Source organism: Acanthaster planci, linkage group LG07, assembly GCF_054643075.1.
Source record: "Acanthaster planci isolate LZ-2023a linkage group LG07, COTS_SCS, whole genome shotgun sequence".
Lineage (NCBI taxonomy): Eukaryota > Metazoa > Echinodermata > Asteroidea > Valvatida > Acanthasteridae > Acanthaster > Acanthaster planci.
In genome coordinates, this window is record NC_141783.1 from 16,788,574 (window position 1) to 16,804,065 (window position 15,492).

Consider the following 15,492-nt stretch of genomic DNA (forward strand, 5'->3'; position numbering starts at 1 on the left):
AGTGTTATTTTTTATTATTTATTTAAAAGTTACAGTTCAGAACCCTCTGCTTCCAAAATATGTTGATATAACTGAAGCTTATCAAGCCTCAGTTTGTTTTAATTTGACTCATAAAATCACTCATTTACTCGGCCGATAATTTCTGTCAAGCGGTGGCCTTGCTAGATCTCTCCTTCAGTACCAGGATCTCTGCAATACTTGTCGATGCTTTCAGTCTGCCAAGGATCTATTGCTTCTCTTACAACATCATGCAAATCAGAGATACTCATATCCCCCCTCCAGTTTATTCACATTTGATGCAAATCCAATTACGGTTGTTGTATTTTTGTTGTTTTAGGTCAAGAGGTTTTTAGAAGCAGGCACGTGGAGGTACTCCACCAGTATTCCCGTACCTGACGTTCACAACCTGGAATAAAAGAAAATGGCAACAGTATTGAAGCCATACCAGCTCCTAAGCATTGGACAATTTCACCGAGGCATTCAGTTATTGCGCTCCAACTCAAGGAGGCTTGGGGCATCCTACAGTATACTAAGAAGCTATACTCCATGCAGTACAAGGAGAACTCATCCATCACAAGCAGTGCACTACCAGCCAATCAGATCGTTCCTGTCTGCATTGTCAGCCACTGGTTTCAATGATTATGAACTGGGTAGACGTCAGTTTAAATTAGACGTGCCAGAATATTTCAATTTTGCAAGTGATGTTCTCGATGAATGGGCAGCAAAGGAACAGGTGCAGAAATGGTCGTTAGTACCGGATGTTTCATGAACTGAATCATGTACTGAAGCCAATTTAAGGTTATATTAAAGCAGAGAGAATGACCTAGCATGCAAATTTGAGTAAGCTAAAATGAGCAGAAAAACCATTCTTGCAATAAATTTTGCTTGGAACTTTGGCTGATAATTTGTTTCTGCCAAACAGATATTTCCTGTACTTAGCATATTTCTTGTGCTCCTTAGCTACATGGAATTGATCCCTGATTGATAACCCCATTTGTAGATTTTAAAAAGGGAAAAAGGTGAATTTTGGCTTTCTGTTTGTTCAAACAGAAATTGGTTGTGTGTGCTCGGAGATTTCATACCGAATGTGCATGAACCTATGTGCGAACGCATTGAGTCCCACCAAAGGACCATCATTGACTTCTCTGTTGCATGCTTGATTAAATTTGATCTTGGTCCTTTCTTTCCACAGACAGGCACAAGGAGCTCTAAGACCCCAGCCTTGTGGTGGGTCGACGATCACGGAAATGAAATCAAATGGAGTTTTCTGGATCTCAAAAACAAGTCAATGAAGTAAGGGAAGAAAGGGCATGATATAAGTGTGCATGGTTAGTTTTCTATCATATTTATCCTTTGCAGCTGCCCATCAACTACTGTTTCTTAGATGAGTAGTATGGGTCCCCCCCTCCCCTCCCCTGTGGGGGACACCTGACGTAAGAGGGGATGAGTTAGTTTGTTCAGTACTTCGTGGTATTGTGGACTTTCAAACCACATTTAAACCCTGCTTCAGTGACTATTTTGTTTCGTTCACATATCAGTAATAACCACAATTCACTGAAAGACAACTTACAGTTTCCAACAAAAAGAAAGATTCTCAGCCAACTTCGCTGAATTTGACTGAATTGGGTTTGAAATGGCTCTTTTGATGTCCATTTCAAATATTTGATGAATTGTGCCTTCAGATCTCGATTTAAAAAGCCATGGGGAATCACTAACTAATAAGCTGTCGGAATTACATTAATTTAGATTAATCAGATTTACTTTGATTACTTATGCCCTGTACATTACTGTTGATAACCAGGGTTGCCAACATACTCACCAACGACTGTGGCTTAGCCAAGGATGAGTCGGTGATGGTTATATTACCTAGGATTCCAGAGTGGTGGCTTCTCAATATTGCCTGCTTGCGAACAGGTCAGAAGAGCGGAACATAATCTGATGAACGAGCCCTGGATATATTCTGAAATGACACTTCTTCTGTTTTCTTCGACTTTTAAGTAAAAGCTGCCTATTTCAAAACTGCTCCAATGAAGATTTCAGCTAATATAATTTGGTCTCTCTATTACAAACTTTCAAATTTTAATCAGTCAGATCCTCATAGTTGCAATAGACAATATTGATGGATTCTGAAGTAACATAAAAACTGACATTTTATCTCAACAACTGCCAAAAAATATTCGGACAAATTTTGAACTCAAAGAGCTGCAGTGATGCTGAAGTTACAGCTCAAGATGATGTAACTTTTGTTCTCAGTGAAATGGAATTTCAATTGAATTAAATTGATATGTTAGCAGCAAACTAAGTGCACGTACATTGCTTTTAAATGTCATGTTGAAAGCACACACACTTGGCGAGTCATCGCGTATCCAATCTAAGGAATTGGCTGGGGCTTTCTGAGCATTTCACATTAGAAGGCCAAGGCCAAAAGATGAGTTCGTGGTATTCCCTGCCTTGGGTTCAGGTACCATCCTAATCCCTGGCACCACCCAGCTGACAGCGCGGGATATCAAGTACCGTCTGCTAGCCTCGGGAACTTCTTGTATCATCACGGATGACCACACTGCTCCTTTGGTGGATGAGGTAGAAATTCTCGGTAGAAATTTAAATGTCCCATTTTCCATCAGGCTGTGATTTCTTCAGACCTATAAAAAATTAATTTCAATTAAGTGGTGTATGAATTGAGTGGAAGGACTTTGTTGATCTATCGATTTACATTTGCTCAATGTTATAAATATACATTAATTGTTATTCATCGATTTTCTAAATTCAAAAACAGTGGCATTTTTTTTTTTTAGTTGGAAATCTGATCTTGAATTTCAGGGTGTCTGTCAGTTACATGGATTTGGTGATGGGTTTTACATTAAAAATTGCTCTGGGCAGGATTTGAAATTCTAGCATTTAGAGAATACAAGTATTATATATATAATGTACATTGATCCTGTACCAACTAAAATACCCAAGTTCTGTTCTGCAGTCTCGAAGTTTAGTATAAAGTTTATTATGAAGTGGAAAATGAGTATGCCAGATCTTTTTGTTGTATTTTCTGTATGTAACTTAAAGCGATATTCTGTTTCAGTCGTTAATGTTCATTTAGTTATTAGCCGTGTACATTTTGTCTCCCTTGTCCCATGCAGTACATTTCTGAGTGTCCTTGTGTGAAGTCTAGGCTGCTCGTCAGTAACAGTGGTCAGTCCAGGCCTGGTTGGCTAGACTATAATGACCTGTTTGAAAAGGCTGATGGTCAACACCAGGTATGTCATTCATAGAATTGACCTTTGAACCCTAGTTGTGTTTTGCCCTGATTTTTGCCATGTGACTCAAGATTTTTTTAAACCCTTCCTGTCTCATCAGGTGACTTGTAAATGACAGCAACTTTTTAAGTTGTAATTGTTTAAAAGATATGCACAAGAAACTTTTTATGAGAATACGGTCTTTTCATGATGGAGTTATTTCTGCTAATCCTGCACAGTTTTTTTTTTAATTTGCCCTAAGCTGTTACATTTTTGGTGAGTGAATGCAGTTTTTAGGTATATTTACTGTGCTTCAGTCTTGAAATGTACTTATCTTGGATTATTCTCACCATAGTGCGTCAAGACTGGTAGTAATGAGACAATGACAATGTTCTTTACCAGTGGGACTACGGGCAAGGCAAAGTTGGCTGTCCACACCCATGCCAGCTACGGCCTCGGTCACATCATCACAGGAAAGTAAGTCAGACGAGTCTCGTGCATGTTACCAGGCGCACCAGCTGCAGCTGGAACGTGCACTATATTTAAACTTGAGAACATTACAGACAGGACCAATTTCATGAGTTTCTTCCATTTGCAAATGCTTTTTTCGTCAGCATCAGCAAATCTGCCCATTTTATGTTTTTCAGTTTACAGTCATTTGTTGGCAAATGTTCCTTACAAATGACTTAACCTGATAGATTTCTCCAGAAGAAGCTCTAGTTGGCGAAGTTCTTCTGACATTTGTTTTTAGGCTTTTTTAGCGGTAGAAGGTTGGCCATCTTGTGTGAACACTGGAAACGTTTAGCCAAGGTAATTCCTGAAAGCCAGGTTTAACTTTTGAATTCAGGCATCACCTATAGCCGGTTCTGGAGATTTGTTTACCTGTAATGTGCACAAATCTTTTTCTCAGGTACTGGTTGGATCTCATTCCAACGGACGTCCACTGGAATATTTCGGACACAGGCTGGGCCAAGTCGGCCTACAGTAACTTCTATGCTCCCTGGGTCCAGGGGGCATGCGTCTTCATCAGCTACACAGCAAAGTTTGATGCAGCCCACACGCTGGAGGTTGGTTTAGTGTAATAATGTGGGCAAGAGACATTTTGTTGTTGTTTTGAGGACTTACAAGTTGCAGGATTGTAAGAGCAGTTAGTTAGTGGTAATAAAGACGACCTAACCATTGCCGAGATGTTACTCAACATTCTACAATGGGCCCCGAGCTGTACCAAGAGAGATTGTGCAATTTTCCTAGCAATGGAGGCTCCTTTGGTAGAAACTGATTCCCACAAGACTACAAAAACACAAGCACTGCAGTCGCATTGCTATATGTACCAACAAAATGAACATTCCCAACCAACATGGGTCTTCTCAAACGATGAGGAGCTTCTGCTCAGGGCGGATGAAGGAACTTTATGAGCGAGTTGATAAGAATGATTTTGAGAGGTGACAGATTGAATGCTTTATTCTGCGAAGCTAAACTGCTGTATTCTTGGCGTCTCATTGACTATGACTCGTGAATGTTTGTAAAGCAAGCAAGATTGCTAATCAGTGTTTGTGATTTGCAGCTACTTGTTATCGAGCTGTGTTGAGATCTAACATTTATGAGGAAATATAAAGGTTTTCGTGCGTGAATTTCATGCTTTCTTGGTTGGTTAACCTTTCAAATGCTAAGAGTTATTCTTTTTCAGTTTCTTTGAATTCTTCACACAATAATAACTTGTAAGATACTGGTATCTAGATGACCTTTTAACTTTGCTAAGATCTGAGATATCTGCTCACAAGCTTGAATGAAGAGATGGGTCTTGAGACATGATTTGAAAGACACATCAGGTTTGATCTGAGGGCTATTGGAAGACCATTCTGTGGGTGAGGAGCCATGAAACATCAGTCTCCAAAGCCTCTCTAGTCATTTGCGGTTCTCTTGGTTTGATTTTTGCCTTTTTTCTATGAGGTGTAGGTTGATTGTCAGTATTTCTACTTGAATTAGAGTCTGTGGAGATTGAGAATCAATAGAGACTTCCAACCCCGTGTTTTTGTTGCAGCTATTACATAAGTATCCTGTAAGCACACTGTGTGCACCTCCAACAGCCTACCGCATGATGGTCCTGGAGGACTTGACCAAGTTTAACCTCAAGTCACTGCGGCACATCGTCAGCGCCGGGGAGCCCTTGGTAAGCCAGTTGCACATTTTCACAAACTGAGCTATTTTTCTCTCTGCGTTTGCATTAATGCCCTATCAGTACACCACATGTACTCCCATAAATCCAACAACACTCTGTCAGGATCTGAACAAGTACAGACTCAATCCCTTCGTCACATCTTTAGCGTTAGTTGATTTTTCTGTGAATAAATGACTCTGACCAACTGAGAAGGATTACTTTTATTTTTACCTAGATATTTAGGACCTCCACTATGCATTACATTATTCTCATGGTGATCAGATCCGTGAATGGAGGATCTAGACAAATGACCGTAATGTTAGTTGAACAAGGGCTGCTTGAGCTGAAGCCAATTAACCACTGAGCTTGAGTATCTCTTCTGTCTTTTTTTGTCTTTTTCTTTTTTGCTTGAACAGAACCCCGAGGTGATGGACGCTTGGAAAGCAGGCACAGGGTCCATGATCCACGAGGGATATGGCCAGACAGAAACAGTTAAGTCACAATAATTCAGTTTGAGGGATTGAGCCACTGCCAACTCCTTCAAAAGATGGATACTAAAGATTTTGGGCAGAGGTTTGAAAAGGACCAGCTAATTTTTTTTCTCTGACTGATTGTCAGGTTCTGTTAATGGGTATGTTCAAGTGTCTGGAGCCCAGACCAGGGTCTATGGGAAAGCCAGCCCCTGGGTTTGACATCTGCATCGTGGACGAAGACGGTAACGAACTCCCCTGTGGTGAGGAAGGGGACGTCGGGGTGAGGGTCAAGCCCCACCGTCCTGTCGGACTCTTCACTCACTATGTGGTGAGTTGATGAGCACTTGGTGAACTATGTCACTCATCATTGGGGCCAGGTGATTCGGTCTAGTGACGTTGACATAACTTATTTGGCCATGTGCAGATTTCTCGTGTTCTATACGAGCATTCTTGGAACAAACATTTAGTAAGGGACTGGATAGTAGTGGTAAAGCGCCGCTGTGATGTTTAGATGGTTACATATTCGAATCCTGCTTGAGCTAGCCATCTGTGTTGGTCAGAGTGAATTGACATTGAAATCTGGGTGGTTGAATATTGATTGAATTGAAATTGGTTGAAATTTGAATATTGGATTTTGATCACAGTGAAACTTGATTGAAATCTGCAGATTAAATATTGATTGCAAAGCCAGTAGCAGAGTGAGCATTGCTGTCTGTGTTTTCATGATCAACTGGTCACTTTAACCCTGCCAACAGCCTTGCTTCTGTGGGCCTAATCTAACAACACAACACAGAGTGAAGTTGAACATGATTCAATTTGACCGACTGTCTGCATCCATGTTTGCGTCAGTGGCCATAAAGTGTTCTCATATGATTACGTATTGTTGGGGACAGTTCAGTGATACTCTCTGCATCTCTTTAGGTCTGTGTTGAAACTAGGTTTAATACATTTTCATGAATGTGAGCACAAGTATGGCAGAAAGAACTCAAGTGCTAGTACTACGACATGAAAGTGAAGCTTTGCTGCGAAAAAGGTTGGGCAGGTCCGAAGTCCTAAGTGAACAGGATTATTTCCATGCCAGGATGATCCAGAGAGGACAGCTAGGGCTTTCTGTGGAGATTTCTACCTGACAGGAGACCGCGCACTGGTGGATGAAGAAGGGTATTTCTGGTTCGTTGGACGCAGCGATGACATCATCACCTCCTCAGGGTCTGGCATTGTTTTATTTTGTCGTTTTATTCTTTGTTTTGGTTTGCAATTGAATACCTAATTGAAAGAAGGGTCCAGCTCCAACAAAACCTTTTTGAGTTCAACCCCCCCCAAAAAACCCAAACGAGTATTTTTGAAGGAGTTGCAAAGGAAATCAATTAACTCTCTTGGGCCAAAGTGATGGAGTTGAGCCTTTCCTTTATTGAGGTATTCAGTTTTTAGCTATTTTTGTGTAGGTAACCGTGCATGTAACTGCCTTTTTAAAATTAAAAGTTTCAAATTTCTTGTGTAATCTGTCCAGGTACCGCATTGGTCCCTTTGAGGTGGAGAGCGCCCTCATTGAGCATCCAGCAGTAGCAGAGTCGGCGGTAGTCTCCTCACCAGACCCAGTTAGAGGAGAGGTGAGCAGTGCTTTACGTTTTAAGTTTATGTGGGGTTTATGAGGTTAAAAGGGGAGTAAAGCTTAGCAGGGCTTAAAATGGTTGGAGTAAGTTGTACTTGGTTGGGTTTGGCAGCGATGTGGGTAGGTTTTGCAATTTTGTGATCGAAGCAGTAATGGTCTTTCCCTCAGCTTCAGCTTTGGAAGTAAAAAATAATGAAGTATAAGAAAGTTTTTTAAGAGTAAGTTTTTTTTTAAGTGATGAGCAGAAATAAGTGACAAAGTTTCAAAGAACCACCCACATGGTGGCAAGGCAACGACAAAACTTGGACCTTCAAAGGCTAGAGACAAGAACAAGCTCCACATGTGACTCTGACCCCTGTGCACAGGTTGTGAAGGCATTCATTGTACTGACTGAAGAATATAAGTCTAAGGACAAAGAGCAGCTGATGAAGGAACTACAAGAGCATGTCAAGAACATCACGGCAGCTTACAAGTACCCTCGCAAGGTAAGATCCACCGTAGATCTGAAAGGGAACTGGAGTCCATGAATGGCATTGGCAGCATGATGACGTCACTTCAGCTGCAAAGTTAGAACAGACAACGCCTCACTGGTTTTTATGCTCATCAAGTTAGCTTTTGAAAATACTCGAGCATTGAGGCCCCGGAGCACTTTACACCGACCAATCTACCTCTCAGTGTGAGGGCAGCCTCTGTGGATTGTGAAGAAGGAAGGTCCCTGAATATGTCTCAGGAAAAATTAATCTCCACTTTGCCTCTTACTGTGAAAAGAATCCAACCGGAGGGATGTCATTGATCTTTAAACGGATGCCAGTTGTTGTTAACATGAAGTTCCCTGTACTTCTCCTTCACGTCTCATTCACTCGCTTTCCTGTTCTTTGTTTCTAAATATGAACTGAAAACATCAATTGTTTTTTTGTTTCATCTCTTGCACTGATAGATTGAATTCATGGAGAGCTTACCAAAGACAGTAAGCGGTAAAATCCGGCGAGTGGTGCTGCGGAGCCAAGAATGGAAACGGTAAACAATTGGATAATATGCTAATTGTGTTTGTACATGAACTTGACTATTCTTCTCGGTCTCTGATTGGTTGATAATGATGGGATGTATTGAGCCAATTATGGGTGCGTTCGATTAGCTTACACGTGTAAGTCAAACTTACACGAGAGCGTTCGTTTAGCCATCACGTGATCTTCGTGCCTGCCCTGGTGTCAGCCACCACTACCCCAGCTAGCGAGTGGGTCTCTGGAGGCTGCCCGAGTGTAATGACGTCACGGATGGACTATTCGTGCATGGGCGCGCATGATGGAAGTGGCGGGGACTGGACCTTTTTCCCTGAATGCCTTGGCGAATACACTGCAGCATTTGATTAGCCTCATTTCAAGGCTTCCCTTGCGTGTAACACCAATGTATTCAGGGAAGCTAATCGAACGCATCCATAGTGCCATCTTTCAAACTGCCTCTGATTATGAATAACTTGTACTGTTTCAAAGTGTATTCAACCATCCAGCTGATCTTGAGTTTTCATTCGTAGAATCATTCATAGATAATGCATAAATTTCAAGCATAGATGAGATTTTTCAAGAGATATATTAAAATTCCAGATATTTTGCTTATAAAAAAGGAATGTATTAAGTACTTCTATATACTTGCCTGTTTGAGTATATTTTTCTTATAAAATCAAATTTGAGAAAATTAACGCCACAGGCGTTCGCATTTTTAATCTATTCATTTTTATACACATATCCATCACCACTTGTTGTCTCTGAGATTGTCGTGCCTTGTTTGATTCCTATTAAATGTGAGTGAGGAATATTCGTCAGTTTTCCAAAATGTTGCACAATCTAGTATTATTTGTGTGAAAAATAACAATGGATGAGCTGTACAGAACTAAACACTCCAAACAGTTCCTCTTTTTTGTAAGTTTTCTTACGTGAAATACTAGCGATAGTCATGAAAACTGATAGAAGAGCTTTGTTATGAATTTTTTTCCCTTTTAATTATCGAAATGTAGACCTTCCTTGAAGAATTTGTTTGAAAATGAATTTGATTTGGCAAAAGTGGCCTTCTGCTTTTCTCCTTTCGAACAGGCAGAATGAAGATTGGACGCTTTGACAACAACCATGAATTCTACTTTTCTGGGTTTTTTTTTTCCATACTGGAGAAGCAGAAAAGCGGTTATCTGATTTTCTTCCTTCCAAGGGCCATGAACGGGGTTGTAAACCATAGGTTATGACCATTTCCTTTCTAGGGGATTGGAGACGTATAAACCCATAATTACAGTCCACCATGTCTTTTGTAATGAAAGATTCACGTTTTCCATGGCCTAAGCAAGCTTGTGTGTCTATTGGATGATAACGGTCAAACCTATTCTGGTTTATTTCCTTTGAGATGCCATTTCTTTGCCTGGCAGGGACATTGATACTGCCATATGGGATTTGTCCCCAGAAAGCATGGTTAAGTATTCATTTCTACGTTTTCACTCCCACAGTACAGAAATGGTTGTAACCTACTGGTTCATGACGCCATTCATGGCCTTTTGTGGACAGAAATGCAGATGGCCACTTTTCGACCGTCTATGTAAATATGCTTCTCCGTTATCACAAAAGCGTAAAAGTGGAATTCATGGTTGTTGTCAAAACGTTCAATCCACATTTCTGCTTTTTTGACGAGCAAAAAGCAGATGGCCACTTTTTGGCCGCTAGCAAAAAGAGGAAAAGTAAAGTCTGCCCCGGCGTGAAGTGGTTAATAACAAGCCTGTGAAAAAGTCACTTCTTTTTTTTTTTTGGGACATTGAGGTACATCCAGTGTCTACCCACAGAAGTCTCAATTTTACACAAAATACAATTAAAACAGACTATTTTTTAAATTCTCAATCTGTATTGAAATTTCAACACAAAAACATATATTTTAATAAGCAAAGAATGAGGAACAAATTCAGAGTAGTGCTAACTTCAGAAAATAGTCAAATTTGGTTGCGTTAGTAAACTGAGTACCATTCACAAGCAATGTAATTCACATGAGTTTTTGGTTGGTAACCAAACCGTTGCTCAAAAAGAACCTTATCTGGGCTCAGACAATTTATGAGGGGGTTATCAGTGGCTCTGTTGAGCACACATCAGCTTTGCATATTGCTGAGCTAATTCAAGAGGTATCCTCACCACCAGAAAAATTTGAGAGGCGAAAAATATTTAATGTACATGCACTGTTTGGTGTTCTATGAAATTTTGACCTGTATGACATTTGATCCTCAGCCATGTTATACTTTGTGAAATTAGACACGCACACTATGGCAACAGAGTCCATTTTTCCTGGGGTGCAAACACTACACCAATACAGATAGGTGACCCACTTTTCAACAAGGACATGCCTTGGAATGTTCATCTCATTCTCTTGATGTCTCCTTGGCATGCATCCTCTTGTGTTTGAGGATCTCAGAGGAGGTGAAGGAGAACTCCTCGTTACAGATGGGACACTGGTATTGCCTCCTGAGTGTTGCCATGTCGCTGCTGTTGCCATGGTCACTTGCGTTCTCTGCAACAATCTGCACATCTTTTTTAACAGCGGCAGCTTCAAGAAAGGAAATATGGATAAAATTTTAACCAATAAAATCCAAAAAATTTTACCAGTGCTGTTCTTGAGTGTGAGCAGCTCACCTGTTAGGATTTGTGATTTGAGGATCAGGACATCAAATCCAGCAGCTGGTTACATGTCTTGACATTTAGTACTCTCAAAGTGAACTAAGCAAATCTGCTTAGTGGCATTTTCTCATTTGAAGCAAGATATGGGACGGAGAGAACCCCCCCGCCTTTGTGTTGGTCATAGTTTGATCGGAATCTCAGGAATTCTTTACAGACTTCTAGGGGGGATGTGTAAGGTAACAATAGTCTAGAGTGTGTGCAGGGATTGGACAGGTAAGGGGGGTACCCCTCCGTTCCATATCTTGCCTGGTATACATTTTCTGCTAAGCCAACTTGAGCCTAGATGTCACACTTTCCAATCTTTTTCCCGCACCTTGAGAGAGTTGCAGACATTCCGCCTCGTGTTGAAGTTTCTCCAGGGTGGTGATGATCAAGGTCTGGGTACAATGGGGGCAAGTCCAATGACGGCGGATTACCGAGCTGAATTCACCCAGAGGATCGCTGGCGACGTTGTACAAACTATTAACGCAACGGAGACAGACAAGTGTTGCTGTAATAAATGCCAAAGATCAACATAAAAGGAGACCCGTTTGTATCAACAGATGTAGCCGGGCCTAATTGAAACAGTGGGAAATGCCCTCTATTTGCAAAGTACAGACAACAATAACAAAAACTATTGAAGAATAGCTGCCGTGCTCTCCAAATTATGTGTGACTTTTTTCCCCATTCACATGGACTCTTGTCACAAACCTCTCATTCTATCAGTGGAATCCTTGTTGGAAATGTATGGCATTGGATTTCGGATGTAAAAACCACAATTCCATTTTTGAAATGTTTATTGTTGGGGGGGTGAAGTCTTTTATTACTGTGATAAGTGCTACCATGTCAATCATGATCTTTGATATTTCAAGGAAATCATATCAGGCTTCCTTACCTGATTTCCTAGTGATCTCTGAAACAGGTTAAAGCTTTATTTTATTACTGCACATCCAATGTCCACTTCCTTCAATCCTTAACCCCTTAACAGCGGGATTATTTTGACCTCGACTGCTGGGTTGTGGTATGCCCTGAATGGAGGGCTTTGTCCAGCAGCAGGCCCCATTGAACCAGCATGGTGAAGCTGCATGGTGAATAGACTGTATGTGTGGTGTGCACTGATGATCACACAAAGGTGCTGTAGTCACAGTCGTCCGTAGCGAAGGGGTTAAAGAATTTTTGGCTTATTCTAGGTGGAGTGAGAACATGGACATCAACAATAATTTAAACAAATCTGAAAATGAAGTAAATCCAACCATACCAGCCAAAGGTCAGGTAATCATTGACCTGAGTCCCTCCTTTTGTTGGATGGATTTTACCATCTCGGCTCTGAGATGTGAAGAAATCATCTTTGTTTCCTTCACTTCCTTGTCCTAATGTTTATGAAAAAAAGAATAGAAAAGAATGAAAATGAAGCTACCAATCAGAAAATCCTTCACATTTATAGACAACAGGATTTCGCAAGGATGTTGGCCAAGTTCCACATAAGATTGGGTGGGTTTGGGACTACAGCCGTGAACATTTAATCTTGGTTGGCCTTCCCAAATTTGATTTTTTTATTGTCCTTTTCCTTTCCTTCGTCTCAATAGCAAGTGCTTCAAGAGATTTCTAATAGTTTCTGAAAAAATCAAAAGGCCAATAAAAAGTGATTACTGTCTGAAAAAGATTCTGTGTCACAAATGTGTTGATCTTCATTTTACTTCTTGTGAACAGAATTTGACAAAATGTGACCCACTCTGTGAAAATGGGTCTTAAGTTGCCAGAGCCACTTTTTGAGTTTTAATTTATATTGGAAAGAGCAAATTGAGTTTTTGTTTTGATGTATCGCTCAGTTTGGCATCCTGATGAAAGTGGATACTCCATGGTGAAAAATGCTGTGGGTTCCTATTGCTTTACACTGTGCAAAATTGTTCTACAGGACTTTTTACTCCAACGTGGCTCTGGCGACTTAAGACTCATTTTCACAGAGTGGGTCACAAATATCCATGAATTCTAGTTTCCCAAAATATCCAAAAATTACGAATAAGACTAATCACCCCTTCCCTCCAAAATACGCCTTCAAAATCTGGTGCGTGTTCTGACATCCGTGAAACACATGACGGCATAAATGTAAATGGAACTAAAAGGCCACAGATGCTCAAGAACACAGCAAATTATCCAAATACTTGACCGATGACCAACAACTACAACAGTCTTTGGCTACGACTGCCAAAACATCCCTTGTTACTGTCAGTAGGCTGCGGACAAAGGTCATTGTTGACTGAGTTATCCATCAATGCCACCATATCACACATTTACACAGCGCTACTCACCTCTGTGTGGTCCGAGGTACAGGTTCTGAAGCTCGGTGGAGCCCAGCTTACGCATGGTGTACTCCACGTGGCAATCTAGGAACTCGGCCAGCTTGCTTGACAACAGTCTCTCCTGATGAAGGACTCTTAGATCACTGACGCTGGTGGATTCATCCGGATGAGACAGCTTAGTATCTGGAGAAAACGCAGATGATGGTGAGAATATTGGTACTCTTCTCAACATTCGGCACAATCAGACAAGGGACTAGGAATTCAGCTCCCTCCAAAACAAAATAGATGGGGTGATGAAATGAGAAAATTGGCCTACTTGAAGGAAAGATTTCACACAGGTATAAACTCATTTGAGAAACCCATGCAGCTGTCACGATATATACATTATTTCTCACTGCACCTGTTACACAGGTCTCTTTATCTTCCTTGCTCTGAAAAAACGGCCAAATATCCCAAAGCGTAAAGGTCGGGTTTTAACATCAGAAATTATAACTCCTAGGTAATAGATACAAAGAGCCAAGAAGTAGACTCTATGCCTTTAAAATCCTGACGCAATGCCATTTTTCACAGTGAACGTCCAATCATGCAGTTTTTAACTGAACTTCTGGTACCTTGTAGTCTCATTTCCAGCAGTTGGAGCCAGGCTGCCCTCAGCTGAATCACCGCTGACATCACATGCTCAGCAGTGTCCACGTCAGCAATGGTCAACTCAATCCACTCATCAACTACAATTCTAACACAAAGAAAATCCACTGCACGTCGCATTACGTCGTCACAGCAAGGCAAGCATTTGAAAAGAGATCATAAAGGGCCAACTTCAGCACGACAACAAGCAGATAATGAAAAGAATCTTAATTGCTCAAATGAAAATATGCACTGCAGTCTCCGTAAGACTACAGATTTTGAGGCAAACATTTTCTACATAATTAAAGCGACTGTTTCAACTAATCAAAAGCCATGGCTTAGAATACAGAACTTATGGACCAGCTCGTAGCTCCCTACACAAGAATTCTTTTTTTTACAGATGTACCTTGTACATGCTTGGTTGGTATCCAGACAGTTTGCATAGAGTAGCATCGTTTGAAGAGCTGGTACCCTCATGGTATTGACAAGATATGGCTTATTTGTCTCAAGCAGAGATCTGAAATGTCAAGGATAGAAGAAACAGTTTTAGGGGTCAATAATACTTCCTAAAATACATCCTAACAAATGTCATTATGGCATAGGGCAAGTAACAAATGGGATTTTTAAACAAACTTTATCCATATCTGATTTGAATTTGAAATTTCTCCTCAAGTGCTTTCTCAATGTTAAAATTTCCACCGTAAATTTTTCAACGGGGGGGGGGCTTTCTTCCGATCAGTACGTTTCACTGTTGCAAAGACAACAATCTTACACGTAAGCAATCAGTTGATGTCTGCTGCTCCTCACTCCCCTGGAACAAGCATTGCCCGCTTCATCCTTCTCCTCTGGGGGCTCAAGGATGGATGGATTGTTGGCAAACACTCCAGTAGGATGGAGCAGTACAAACGGTTTGGCCTGCAATCAAAAGCAATTCTTCTCAGGAATTAGCTTTTTTTTCCCTGGAAAGTAAAAGAACTTCCCATCTCATAATTATTATGTTCAGCAATATGACGTTTGAAGAATCCAGTGTTTCCTTCAACTGTCTACTAAGCTTGCTGCAATAGCCTTGATTATTTTCATTTAGTTTTGCAACTAACAAACTTAAAATCTATGCAAAATCACTTCGTAGTCTTACTTTGGTATGGAATACTTGGTCACACTCTCGCCGATAGGTGTTACAATCATCAGCAATAGCCAGCTGTGGGTAGAGTCCACTGCAGAGAATCACCTTCAAGAGATTCAGCTCTCGCAGTGTGAAGCTACGGTTCAGGCTAGCTGCGGTCTGCACAAACAAAAAGCAACAATTTCTACTGGATAAAAATCTCCCTAGAGATGCGATTTCACTATGCCCTCATATCAAATGCGTTACACTTGAACTATTGTTTACTTTGTGGCCACCCAGTTTGTCCTCAAACTGA

General features: G+C 40.8%; 2 protein-coding genes across 5 annotated transcripts in view; one reads left to right on the forward strand and one right to left on the reverse strand.

Annotated features, from left to right (window-relative positions):
- LOC110980284 (acyl-coenzyme A synthetase ACSM3, mitochondrial-like) overlaps window positions 1-9,303 on the forward strand; it is a 14,905-nt gene extending 5,602 nt beyond the window's left edge. For 2 of the 3 annotated variants that reach the window (XM_022236837.2, XM_087138556.1), the window contains exons 2-15: window positions 338-733; window positions 1,193-1,293; window positions 1,802-1,914; window positions 2,462-2,580; window positions 3,135-3,251; window positions 3,586-3,707; window positions 4,141-4,297; window positions 5,272-5,400; window positions 5,805-5,879; window positions 6,007-6,189; window positions 6,943-7,070; window positions 7,372-7,471; window positions 7,839-7,958; window positions 8,411-9,303. In XM_022236837.2, the coding sequence (XP_022092529.2) occupies window positions 422-733; window positions 1,193-1,293; window positions 1,802-1,914; window positions 2,462-2,580; window positions 3,135-3,251; window positions 3,586-3,707; window positions 4,141-4,297; window positions 5,272-5,400; window positions 5,805-5,879; window positions 6,007-6,189; window positions 6,943-7,070; window positions 7,372-7,471; window positions 7,839-7,958; window positions 8,411-8,494 (1,860 nt within the window). In that variant the 5' untranslated portion in view covers window positions 338-421 and the 3' untranslated portion in view covers window positions 8,495-9,303. Of the gene's footprint in view, window positions 1-337; window positions 734-1,192; window positions 1,294-1,801; window positions 1,915-2,461; window positions 2,581-3,134; window positions 3,252-3,585; window positions 3,708-4,140; window positions 4,298-5,271; window positions 5,401-5,804; window positions 5,880-6,006; window positions 6,190-6,942; window positions 7,071-7,371; window positions 7,472-7,718; window positions 7,959-8,410 lie in introns of those variants that run through there. The other variant, XM_087138557.1, reaches the window with a different exon arrangement.
- dhx34 (DExH-box helicase 34) overlaps window positions 9,042-15,492 on the reverse strand; it is a 19,451-nt gene continuing 13,000 nt past the window's right edge. For both annotated transcript variants that reach the window (XM_022236834.2, XM_022236833.2), the window contains exons 20-27: window positions 15,210-15,356; window positions 14,847-14,989; window positions 14,481-14,591; window positions 14,062-14,183; window positions 13,460-13,633; window positions 12,409-12,520; window positions 11,485-11,630; window positions 9,042-11,040 (exon numbers count right to left, since the gene is read on the reverse strand). In XM_022236834.2, the coding sequence (XP_022092526.2) occupies window positions 10,856-11,040; window positions 11,485-11,630; window positions 12,409-12,520; window positions 13,460-13,633; window positions 14,062-14,183; window positions 14,481-14,591; window positions 14,847-14,989; window positions 15,210-15,356 (1,140 nt within the window). In that variant the 3' untranslated portion in view covers window positions 9,042-10,855. The remainder of the gene's footprint in view (window positions 11,041-11,484; window positions 11,631-12,408; window positions 12,521-13,459; window positions 13,634-14,061; window positions 14,184-14,480; window positions 14,592-14,846; window positions 14,990-15,209; window positions 15,357-15,492) is intronic.